Source organism: Anguilla anguilla, chromosome 12 (assembly GCF_013347855.1).
Source record: "Anguilla anguilla isolate fAngAng1 chromosome 12, fAngAng1.pri, whole genome shotgun sequence".
Taxonomy (NCBI): domain Eukaryota; kingdom Metazoa; phylum Chordata; class Actinopteri; order Anguilliformes; family Anguillidae; genus Anguilla; species Anguilla anguilla.
Window position 1 is genome coordinate 29,438,000 of NC_049212.1, and position 11,135 is coordinate 29,449,134.

At 40.8% G+C, this 11,135-nt stretch overlaps 2 protein-coding genes across 2 annotated transcripts; one reads left to right on the top strand and one right to left on the bottom strand.

Annotated features, from left to right (window-relative positions):
- Positions 1 to 135: 135 nt before the first annotated feature.
- LOC118210022 (cytochrome c oxidase subunit 7A2, mitochondrial) lies at positions 136 to 3,737 on the bottom strand. Its single transcript, XM_035385838.1, has 4 exons — positions 3,581 to 3,737; positions 887 to 973; positions 414 to 498; positions 136 to 302 (listed from the first exon to the last, which is right to left on the bottom strand). The coding sequence occupies exons 1-4, from the start codon at positions 3,593 to 3,595 to the stop codon at positions 247 to 249; spliced, it is 243 nt and encodes an 80-aa protein (XP_035241729.1). The 5' UTR covers positions 3,596 to 3,737; the 3' UTR covers positions 136 to 246.
- A 655-nt stretch (positions 3,738 to 4,392) lies between these two features.
- On the top strand, positions 4,393 to 11,070 carry rnaset2l (ribonuclease T2, like). Its single transcript, XM_035385830.1, has 10 exons — positions 4,393 to 4,500; positions 5,019 to 5,117; positions 6,053 to 6,110; positions 7,201 to 7,268; positions 8,550 to 8,607; positions 8,776 to 8,843; positions 9,360 to 9,473; positions 9,777 to 9,825; positions 9,928 to 10,002; positions 10,614 to 11,070. Exons 2-10 carry the CDS (start codon positions 5,026 to 5,028, stop codon positions 10,806 to 10,808), a joined length of 777 nt encoding a protein of 258 aa, XP_035241721.1. The 5' UTR covers positions 4,393 to 4,500; positions 5,019 to 5,025; the 3' UTR covers positions 10,809 to 11,070.
- Positions 11,071 to 11,135: the final 65 nt, after the last annotated feature.

Below are 11,135 nucleotides of genomic sequence, written 5' to 3' on the forward strand. Positions count from 1 at the left end.
TACACTAAAGGACGACTCCCACCACACACAAACGATAGCACGCTTCTCTGCACTTTGCTTTTGATTAATCGAAGAAAAAACAAGCAGGTTGGGAAGATCGACCTGGATATCAGGAAGGAGGAGTTTGAGTAGGAGTTCATTTTAACATGTTTTATTTCACCAATACAAACAGTGAAAATTACACAGAGAGGCCACACAGTGGTTTGTGTTATGAAGTCAGGCAGGTTTTTCTTTTTTTCTTTTTGCCTACTTATGCTTGGGGAGGCAGGCAGTAAGAAGAGAGTACAAGGAGTATGCTGTTCCTAAAATAAATAAATACACATACAAAAAGACAAGTCATCATATGAGTGTATGAGCATATGAGTTCTGAGCTCTTAAATTAAATACAGTGTAGTTACGGCGGTGATCCCCACCTGCAATAGTGATCGTCATGGTGAAGCGGTAAAGAAGGACATCAACAGTCCCTCCCTTGACGTGAACAGGCAGGCCGTTGTCCGCCTGAAACCATAGAAAGAAGGACACACAGTTATTAACCCTTAACCGCACAGCCCAACGTTGCTCTAATGGCTCTGGCCCAAAACTTGTGGCCTGTTGAACCTTTCTCCATGCTGAAGGCGCTGAACAGTGCAAGATAGTTTTTCGACATGTTTCTCATTTACACACCTGAGATGCCACAGAACAGAAGATTATGTATTTTAATTTGACACACTATAAGTGTCTGGGATGTCATGAACATGTTGCAGTGACGTTGCACAAGCACATTATGAGAATATGAAAAAGAAGGAATTACCAGTGCAGAGCTCATTCAGTGGCCAAACAAGATTTGTCCTGGAGAGCACAGTGGCAGTGCACTTATTAGTCACCGCATACTGTACATTCCACTTGCCTGGAATAACCTCTGGTGCTCTGGTACCTTGTTCCTCATCTGCCTGGTCGTCGTGCTGAAGGCACGGACCGCGAGCTGCTGAAGGTTCTGGAAACAGGGACAGAATTTGGCGCAGGTGGAAAATCAGACCTTTCCACAAGCAATGGGAGAATGGAGTAACGCAAGCTCTGTAATGCGTGGAGCTACGGAACGCTGTCAAGTTATATGTTTGGACCAATCAAAAGGTTTTGCCCTCTGTAACGAAATACACATATTGGCTCCAACCAGTGAGCTCATAGTAGCATATCGTACCTCTGTCTATTGTTGGTGTCATGAAGCCTCATTCTCCCTCAACTACTTTCAACTGCTCTATCTGATAAGGTGAATGATTTACAAGGAATTAAATAAGTGGGAGGTCGATAAAACAAAGTCCCTTGGAAGTCCTTAAGTCCACCCCAGTTTCTAAACCATGCGGTTCACCCAGACCACCTGGCAATGTGCCCTCAAGCCTCTCCTTTATAATGGAGGTCCTCAGGCAGAAGAAGCTGTTAGGAGCAGTGTTTGTGTGCTGTGCCTAAATGAGCTGTGTTCCCTGTAAATCAAGTGGTATATATGAATATTTATAGTTATATTAACTCCCATTCCAACGCAACCAAGCTAAACCACTCCTGGTAATATCAATCTGATGGTTAGATAAATTAAGAGGATATGCACACCTCTTTACATATGAAGTAATTCCATACAAATAAAACAATGAGTACAGTTTAATATCATAATGTAGCTTAAATGTATTATGATATCGTCCTCTGATGTAACATTACCTTTTTTTCCCACTTTCTACTGGTAATCCGCTAAAGCATTTCATAGTCATGTTCTGACCTACCAAGGTGAAGGCCTGTGACAAATATCAGATTTCAAAATAACCACCAAACCCACTCCTTGCTACAGGCCACAGTCACAGAGAGTGTGACCCACACAGAGACTGGAATGTCAGGAAGCTCTGCGCATGAATGCCCCTGCTGTCATTGCCCCAGTAGGCATGAAGTACTCCTTCACCTGAAATACCCCACAAAACCAAACAGACCAGCAAAGAAAGAAATGTAAGCAGTGTATGAGCACTATTGGATTGGCTATCAGTTTTTTTTTAAGAAGGGGGGGGGGGAGTTGAGCACCTGCGTCAAAGAGCACTTTCACTTCTTTCAAAAATAGAAAATAAACTTCCCCTGTTGAGGGGAATAAAAGGAGCGAACTTCATCTCAGTTCCCCTTCACTAAAGTGTCTGGGGTCAGCTCATTATTCATTTCTTTTTTTGGGGGGGTGGGGGGGATCAAGGGTATAGGGTAGGAGATTTTAAATTATTAGGCACAGTCCAGCCTTTTAGTAGTTTCTTAGTTCTAACAGTTTTCTGAACCATTAGTTGTTATTTTAGCCATTCTTGACATCACTACTGTGTATATACTGTATATATACTTACAATTACACAATCAATCCTCACTGTTGAATCAAAGTTCACCACCCACTCCAACCAATAACTAGTTTTTTGTTGCTCATACAATTCTCTATATATAGAAGCTATTCATTCCACATTTGTTTCTGAACTATATTGTTAACAGAGATATGATATCAATAAAACATACAGTTCAAAACAATGCCCCTGTAAATCCCAGACAACAGCTGAGTGAAACAAGCTATCCCAATTAACTTCGATATTTTGGTCTGCATTGTGTGTTTACTTGGCTGCTGGCACTAAAGTTTATATGATCTTTCATTCTTGTTTGTCAAGGTCAAATTGGGACAGAAAGCCAATATGGGCAGAATGAAAACACCCACCAGCCAATGAGTACTACTCTGTTCACTGAACTATCAAATCATATTACTCGGTCTACAGGGGAGGAGGGAGGGACTGATCCTTGTGTCATCTGAAGGGGTTAGCTTACCACCAGCCACCATCTTGGCTGCAACTGTCAAAACTAAATGTAGAAACATCTCGATGTTTTATCTTGATATGGGAGTTGTGACATGCTCTCACTAAAACATTATACTTGTAACACAGGAAGTACAAATGAAATGAAAGCATACCCACAATGTGATCAAATATTTCTGCTGTATTTCCTTATTTAGGTGCACTTTTAAGGACATGTTTGCGATTCCTGCCTAGACAAAATACCATCTCCAATAAGTGAGGTTATGCTGTGAATAGCCTGTGCATTGGAGACCAAAAATATGCCAAAATGGTAGCCTGAACAAGCTATGATACAAGTAAAGGCCTTCATTCAGGAGCGGACATTTGCAAGGACAACCATTTCTGGTTCAGAATCCAGGAACAGTGAACACTAAAATCTGTTGGAATGCATAACACATCCGACCTTCCAGCAAACAATAAAAAGCCTGTGACCTGCTTTCCTGTATCATGACATTCCAAAACCCTACCATCTGTTTTCATAATCATAAACTGTGAACATCTATCAACCATTTTGACAAGTAAAACTCGCCCATAGTGTCAAATAAGGACAGAGCGATTCGGTCTATATTTTATCTACACACGTCATGTCAGGCAAATGAAAGTCCTTAGTACACACAGAAAAGTACAGGAAGTCACACCAGGGAGTTACCCTCATTTTCAACCATGCTAGTGGTCTTATGGCTGCCCTTGTCTGATACCCTGCTTACGATCTGTAGCGAGGAAAATAAGTGTAAGAAATGTTCAGCTTTTACCTGTAAGTGTCTCATACTGTGTGTCGCCCTGTGCAGAGCCTCTGGCTGCTTCTCTGATCATGGCCCTGGAAAGGGCAGGCACAGATATTGCAGCACTTCTGAACTGGAGCCAAAGTATGGTCTGCAGGAGAGAACAAACTCTGCCTCTCAGCTGAACAAGCATCTCTGCATTTCTGGACAACGCAGAGTGATTATCAAACGTGTTATGACGCCAAGTGTAACTCAAAATATAGCTTTACTCCACTATACAATAGTTTATGTAGTATGAATTACCGTGAATGGGATCAGTATAACAGTAAGAGAAACAGAAAACTAGCCTGAATTAGCTTTCTCCACCACAATAATACCAGAATGTCTGTTTCACCAACTTTGTAAAGCACTGAACAATATTCAGGTATTCTTTTTCACAACAGAACACTGTATTAGGTCTTGACCAGCAATATAGAGAGAAGGTACATTTCTTTTGTCCAGGCATTTTCAAACAATCAGTCAGACAGGAAATGGATTTTTGGAGGGAAAGAGGTAATATCATGTAATGTGAGAAAACCACTTGCATCACACTCTCCCATGGCATCCCTCGAGGTTGGATGCTTGGCCCGCTCCTATTTATCCTCTACACACTTACCCTCATTCACATCCAATTCCACTCCTACGCTGACAACTCCTAGCTCTACATTGTCACTAAAGCCTTTTCAAAAAATTGTATGAAATAATAATAACAATAATAACAATGATAATAATAATAATAATAATGTGGAATTGAAACTCAGTTTTTTTCAGTTTGGTGAAAAGCAGAACTAATTGTACTTTCGGCTCAGTCACTTCATCAACCCAGTTAAAAAGTGTGGTGGTTTCCTGCATTAGAACAGACACCTGAGCCGTGGTAGACAGGATTCACTGAGCTCTGTACGTTTGCACGGGTGAGTAGCAATACTTATGTTCACCTCCGTGTTTCCTACCTGTTAATTTGGCATGTATATAGATTTCACTACAAACATGAAATGTTTAAGTGCTGTTTCTCCAGGAAGTATGTATTTAAATGTATTTTCATTGTTGCAAGCTAAGCTAGATGGATGTTTAGTTACAAATGCGTATCACACACACCCACCACAGATAATATATGAATCATTATCATTAGTAAGGCTATCATTTTAAACATCTTGGCCATGTTCCGAGTAGAATACCAAGAAAGTATCATGTAACATACATTTTACATGTAATCGGCACTCATTTTGAAATGATTTTTTACCTTTAAAATCAGTAGGTGTTGAAAAATTATCCCCAAATAAAATGTTTATTTGGACACCCAGAGAGCACACAAAGCCTTGCAAGGCTGGTTTATGCATTCTCAGTACATTCAACCATGATAGCCTGTCTTGTGTGTGCCCTGTGCATCTAACTATATCTAACAAAGAAGTCTGTGCATACATACACACAGGTCTGACATGGCTGCACCTTTGCTGTTGGTTGCCATCCTGCTCAGTGGGCCTGCCCTCACCTGCCAATGCACCAATGATCTTTTCCAGATTGAGAAACCGTAAGGTCATCCGCCACTCTATGTGGATTTCCACATTTGGCCTAGAACCTTTTGGCATTCAGTACAATGGGAACAGGTGGACTGACACAACAAAAGTTTCTTAGTAATGAGTATGATGAGTAATTGTGTATCAGTAGAAATGCTTGTGTATCTACTATTTCATATACTGTATGCACAATAATGGTCATATATCGCTGTGTTTGGTTTTGTATTAACAGCATAAAAGAACAATATGAAGACCAAACATTTCAGTATTAATAAATGGACCAGTATTGTGCTTTGGTAGCTCTGGTACAGTAGACATCACACTTGTAGATAAATGGCAATGTCCATTGGGGTGCAGATGGAGATGGGACAGTCATGGGAAATTATATGGAGCAATATCTGAGGTCAGAATTCCCCGTAAACAGAGCTATGCAAGGTCTAAGGCATCATTTATTCTCTATTTAAAACAATAGCACTACGTTTACAGTAAATAAAATAAAAAACACATTTATTTCATTGTTGGTTTAGCTGGTTACTATTATAGCATGGGGAACTCACAAACAATTCACTAGCAACATTTTTTGTGTATCCCAGCAATGTCAGATCTCATTTTATTATGCGTTATATAATCACAGCACCTGCTAAAACAAATTAAGACTTGAGTTTTTATGATGACAACATTTGTGATTCCTATCCGTTCAAAATAGCTTGCATACTGTACAGTGGGCCGCTGTTTCACACAGTGGAGTATTTCCTTTTAAGTGTGCGATAAAGCCATGATAAATCAGGTAGCTCTGCCCCTGAGCTGCTTGCTGCTTCAACAGTGATGAGCAGGAGAATTCTTGGTGCAAGAATGTATTTATAAGTTAGTTGAAACTGTGAGCATTCAACAGATGGCGTCAGTGGTCAGTCCTCATTTCTCTGAGCTACTTTCTGTTCCCTTCCTGCAGGTTCTGTGGCTGGGAATGCATAACGTTTGCCCTGATGTGGCCTGGAGCGTTCTGTGTGGTGAGTCAAATATTGCGCCAGCTGTTTTCAGTAAAGAGATAGAGAGCCAGAAACAAGCTGTTGTTTGACAAAGCATTTATCAGAGTAACCGATCTGTGTAGTCTGTGCACAGCTTATGTAACCAATACCCTAGGTGCACTAGGAAGAGTAATGCTGTTCTGTAGAGAACAAATTCTCTAAAGCTTAAACATCAAGATGAAGTATGACTTGTGCTACACCAAGAAAAAGTTTTGCTTTTCCCTAATATACGATGATGTGAAGAGGAAAGTACACCCTCTCTCAATTCCATGGTTTTACATATTAGGACAAAACGAACCCTTATCTAAACCTCCCAAAGTCCTAACAGTAAATAACCATAACCAGATAACCTGGCTGTCAAACAGGGGGATGTATATGCAGGTAATTACACGTCAAACGTAACCGTGATAGGGTGGATATTTAAGACGTTTTGGCACCGTTGGCATTCCGTGCAGTTTTCCTGTTTACACAGCATTTTCTGCCATGTTAACAGGTCAAAAATAACTGCGATAAGACATTTTGGAATGGTTGGCATTCAATATAATTACTGAGTTGTCTTTGCACTAGTTGATTTGGGAGTTTGTAATTACCGGGTTCTTTGCATTAGTTGATCTGAGAGGTTGTAATTATTGACTTGTCTTTGCTTAAGTTTGAAACTGTTATTGCGTGTATCTTCACATTAATTTACAGAATTGTGAATCCGTTCTACAGATTTGTGAAACCCCATTTATGGATGTGAAACCCCATTTACAGATCTGTGAAACCATTCTACATATTTGCGACTTCTGCTACAAAAATACCTCCACAGATGTATAATTAGCTGCATTGTTGACCAGGTTGGGAGGGATAAGAATAACCATGGCAAAATTGTTGTAAAAAAAGATAATTACCATAAGTAACCATAAAGTATAGCAAAAACAAAATAAACAACAAAAAAAAACTGCTGGTTTGGCCCTCATTCAGAAACCTGTCAAGGCCCTTTTTCTGTTTATTGAAACACCCCTACTTTATTGGACCGGCCTTTCCAATGAACTCTGCCCTTCCAATTAAAAAAATGTGTGCCAATTTTCAGGGCCTGAAGAAGTCACTGGAATGCAATATACCACAATACATCCAGAGCTGGACCATCCATGGACTGTGGTAAGCTACCACTGAACTGTACCTCAGAATTTCAGCTCCTTTTTCCCCAAAGTGCATCCTGGCTTGGGTGACTAAAATGTGGATTTGATAGTGGGGCACAATTGTAAGTTAAGACATCTGTTCCCATATCCCCGTCCTCTACGACCTGTCTTGTCTGCTTTTCTTCTTCTGATGCTTTGTGCAGTGAATTAGGAGAAGGACAGGTGGGTAGTAGGGAACGAGGAACGGAGAAGATAAGGAAAAACTGTTGGGATGCTGGCTCTGCGTTGTTTTCCATAGTTCTTAATGTCCCAGTCCACATTACAGGCATAAAAAGTTATGTCTATCAATCTCCTGTCAGCCTGTCAGGACAAGTCTTGCTAGCTAGGGTGCCGATTTTTATTTACCTCTCATATAAGCAAATATGCAGTTTCATACATTTAAAAAAGAGAAAAAAATGTACACTTTGTATGGACCGTTCCTTCCTGATATTATATACAATCTAGAAGTTACTTTTACTTATGTAAATATCTGTATTTTTATTATTGTGAAATATTTAACATACTCATTCAGTATACAATGAATATGTAAATGTTTTTCATTGCTTTAAAATAATTTATTTTAATTGATGTTACATCACAACTATAACAAAATACCTTTACATTATTGTAAATAGAATATAAATGTTTACAATTTAATAGAAGGTGCAGCATTGTATTTATCTCTTGACTAGACTACTCACTAGTTAATCAGTTCACAGGTACACTAAATTACCAAAAGTATCGGGACACCCCTTGGTCTGGGTCCATTTTTTATGGTTTGGGCTAGGTCCCTTAGTTCCAGTAATGTAATGGCACTTTAGATGATTCCGTGCTTTGTGACAAAAGCTTGGGGAAGGACCTTTCATGTTTCAGCATGACAATGCACCTGGGCACACTGCAAGGTCCATATAGTTTTGTGGAGATCAAAGTGGAAGAACTTGACTGGCCTGCAGTGAGCCCTGACCTCAACCACATCCAACACCTTTGGGATCAATTGGAAAGCCAACTGCGAGCCAGACCTAATCGCTCAATCAGTACCCAACCTCACTAATATTCTTCTGGCCTAATGGAAGCAAATCCCGGCAGCAATGCTCTAACATCTAGTATGAAGCCTTCACAGAAAAGTGGAGGGTGTTATAGCAGCAAAGGGTGGAACAACTCCATATTAATGCCCATAATTTTGGACAAGATGTTGGATGTCAGGTGTCCAAATGTAGTGTATATTCCTATATGTCACTGTTTATAACACTCTTTGATCGAGGCCCATGTATCAAGGAACCTGCTGCAGATGCTGGCCGATTTTCCCATCAGACCTTGAGGTGAGAATCATATAAGAACAGTTATAACTAAAGATAATTCTAAAGAGAAATAACTTCTCCTTTGGTGAAGATTGTGTTTGTGCATGTGTACAGTTTCAGTCAACAAAGCTGTAATGGCAGTAATTTTAAGGACGATAACATCAGTAGTCCTCCTTGATCCTCTAACAGGAACTTGAGCCTGAAATCTCTCATCTGTGGCCAACCCTGCTGAAGACCACATCCAACTTCACTTTTTGGTAGGTGTTTCCCCATAGCCTGCTGATCTCAATACATCTGATCCTGTTTAGTTGCAGTCATAATACGGAAATTCTGACTGGAACAGACTGGGGTCAGTCAAGTAGCTGAAATACTTTAGATCCGGGATCTCAAACTCAAATCCTGGAGGGCTTCTGTGTCTGCTGTTTTTTGATGTGTTCCTGCATTCAAGCATTTCATTTAAGTCATTGATTGACTACGGAGTCTGTGCACATTGTTTCCAACGCCTAAATTGGCTGATGATTGAAAGGAAATCATAAAAACCAGAAGAGACTACAGCCCTCCAGGATTTGAGTTTTACACTCCTGTTTTCAATCTTTAAGAAAAAAAAAGAAAAAGATCATGAATAATTTTCAACAAAAGGCATTACCAGCAAAAACTGTAGTAACATGTGAAATTAGAATTTCTGCTCTGAATAATAGTGAAGATGAATGCTTCTTTTACAACTGTCAGTAATTGGCAGTAACTTCAGTCCCAGCACACCTTCTTTCCTGCAGGAAGAACGAATGGATCAAGCACGGATCTTGTGCAGCCTGCGTGGAGGGTATGAACTCCCCGACCAGATACTTTCAGCGCACACTCAAACTACGAGGACACTTTGATATCGACCGGTGAGCCCCGAAGCACATGCTACCACGGCGATGGTCTCCACTACCTTCCAAACCCTTAATTAGCCAGAGGAATACAGTAAATGTGGTTGGAATTTATGGACCTCTGTAAACTGGGGTGACTTGAATAAAGCAAGTGATTAAGCTGTGACAGTGTAGACCCTGTCGAGTGTAGTGTAGTGCTGTATACACACTGCTGGTGAACCGGCAGCTACACTGCCACCTAGTGAGCAGTTAGTGGACGCTGCGTTTAGTTCACGATCCTGGTGAAGATGTTGCCTACTGAACTCTTGCCTTCTCTCTTAGAGCTTTGATGGATGCAGGCATCAAACCTTCCTGTAACAAAACTTACCAGGTGAGGTTCAAGTGTTTACAAGAGACACATCACAAGAGGGGGCTTAAAGCAGGCTTTGGGTTTGGGGTTGATCCCCTGTCACTCTTCCTGTTCTGCATTTAGTTTGAAGACCTCCACTCCGCCCTGGCCCCCATTATAGGTGACAAATACGAGATCCAGTGTCTGAAGGACGATGAGGTGAGCTTACCGCCATTTCAAACTCGGCCTCCAACTCTCCTCCTGACTCAATCAAACCATAGAAATTGTACCTAGTGTGCAGTAAGCATTTACACGGGGACACACTTTTTGTTGTTTTGCACATTGAATCCGAAGTGGAAGAATGATTATGAGGTTAAAGTGCAGCCTGTTAGCTTTAATAACAGGTGAACCATTTAGGAATTGCAGACTTTTTTATACACAGCAACTGGACAATTGACTGTTCAACTGTATGCTGTTCCATAATTAATACACATGTAAGCTCATAAAAGGTCTAAAAGGTACATTACTGGCTATAACCCATTTATATTTAGTTGGCTGTACAGACCTACTTTTCACTATGCCCTATTGAAGAAAGACCTATGCTATTGAAAGTCTTTCTTATAGATGTAGAAACTCAATGAAAGGTCCTGTCTGGCTTTAATTATTGTTACATTACGGGTGCAAACATGCACCTGAGGGGGCATGAATCCTTGAGGGCCAGCCAGCATTTTTGGTTAAGGTCTGGTTCCAGACCGTTACAGGTAAGTAGCAGTAACTGGCTAGTGACTGCTTTTGAAAACGAACCGTAACACTGTCCTCTGTACACGTAGGGTCGAGAACTACTGATCCAGGTGAAGATCAGCCTGTTCAGGAACTTCACCCTGGGGTGTCACAAAACTCCCCAAGCGGAGCCGACCGATGCCCGAACGGCCTGGAAATCCTCCGAGGGGCACCCCTGCCCCAAGGACACCCCTGTGTTCTACTTTCCCATTAGTTATGAGCACCCCCATGACCCCTGTGACTGAGGGCACTCCCGCCCCAGTGGAGGCCCTGCATACAGAATACTGCAGATAGCAGGCTCGCTCTGAAGGGTGTGTCTCCAAGCTGGCAGTGGATGGGTATGATTATGATGTCAAGATTCTCAGACTGTAGACCAATTTGAGGACAACTCAATATACAACCAATACTGTGCACCATTAACTTTTCAAACAAAAAATATGTATCCTACAATTTATGCGACTGAGAAATGTGTGTTTATATAATAAAATAACCTTATATCTCTTAAAAGTGTATGCTGTAACATTTTGGCAGTCTTCCCTGGTGAATTTTGAGGGCAACAGCAAAATAACATC

Coding starts and splice junctions, on each gene's coding strand:
- LOC118210022 (XM_035385838.1), bottom strand. Junction 499..886: donor AGCACCAGAGGTTATTCCAG/GCAAGTGGAATG, acceptor CTATGGTTTCAG/GCGGACAACGGCCTGCCTGT. Junction 303..413: donor CATGACGATCACTATTGCAG/GTGGGGATCACC, acceptor TATTTATTTTAG/GAACAGCATACTCCTTGTAC.
- rnaset2l (XM_035385830.1), top strand. CDS start 5,026: ATGGCTGCACCTTTGCTGTTGGTTGCCATCCTGCTCAGTGGGCCTGCC. Junction 7,269..8,549: donor TGGACCATCCATGGACTGTG/GTAAGCTACCAC, acceptor TCTTTGATCGAG/GCCCATGTATCAAGGAACCT. Junction 9,826..9,927: donor CCTGTAACAAAACTTACCAG/GTGAGGTTCAAG, acceptor TTCTGCATTTAG/TTTGAAGACCTCCACTCCGC.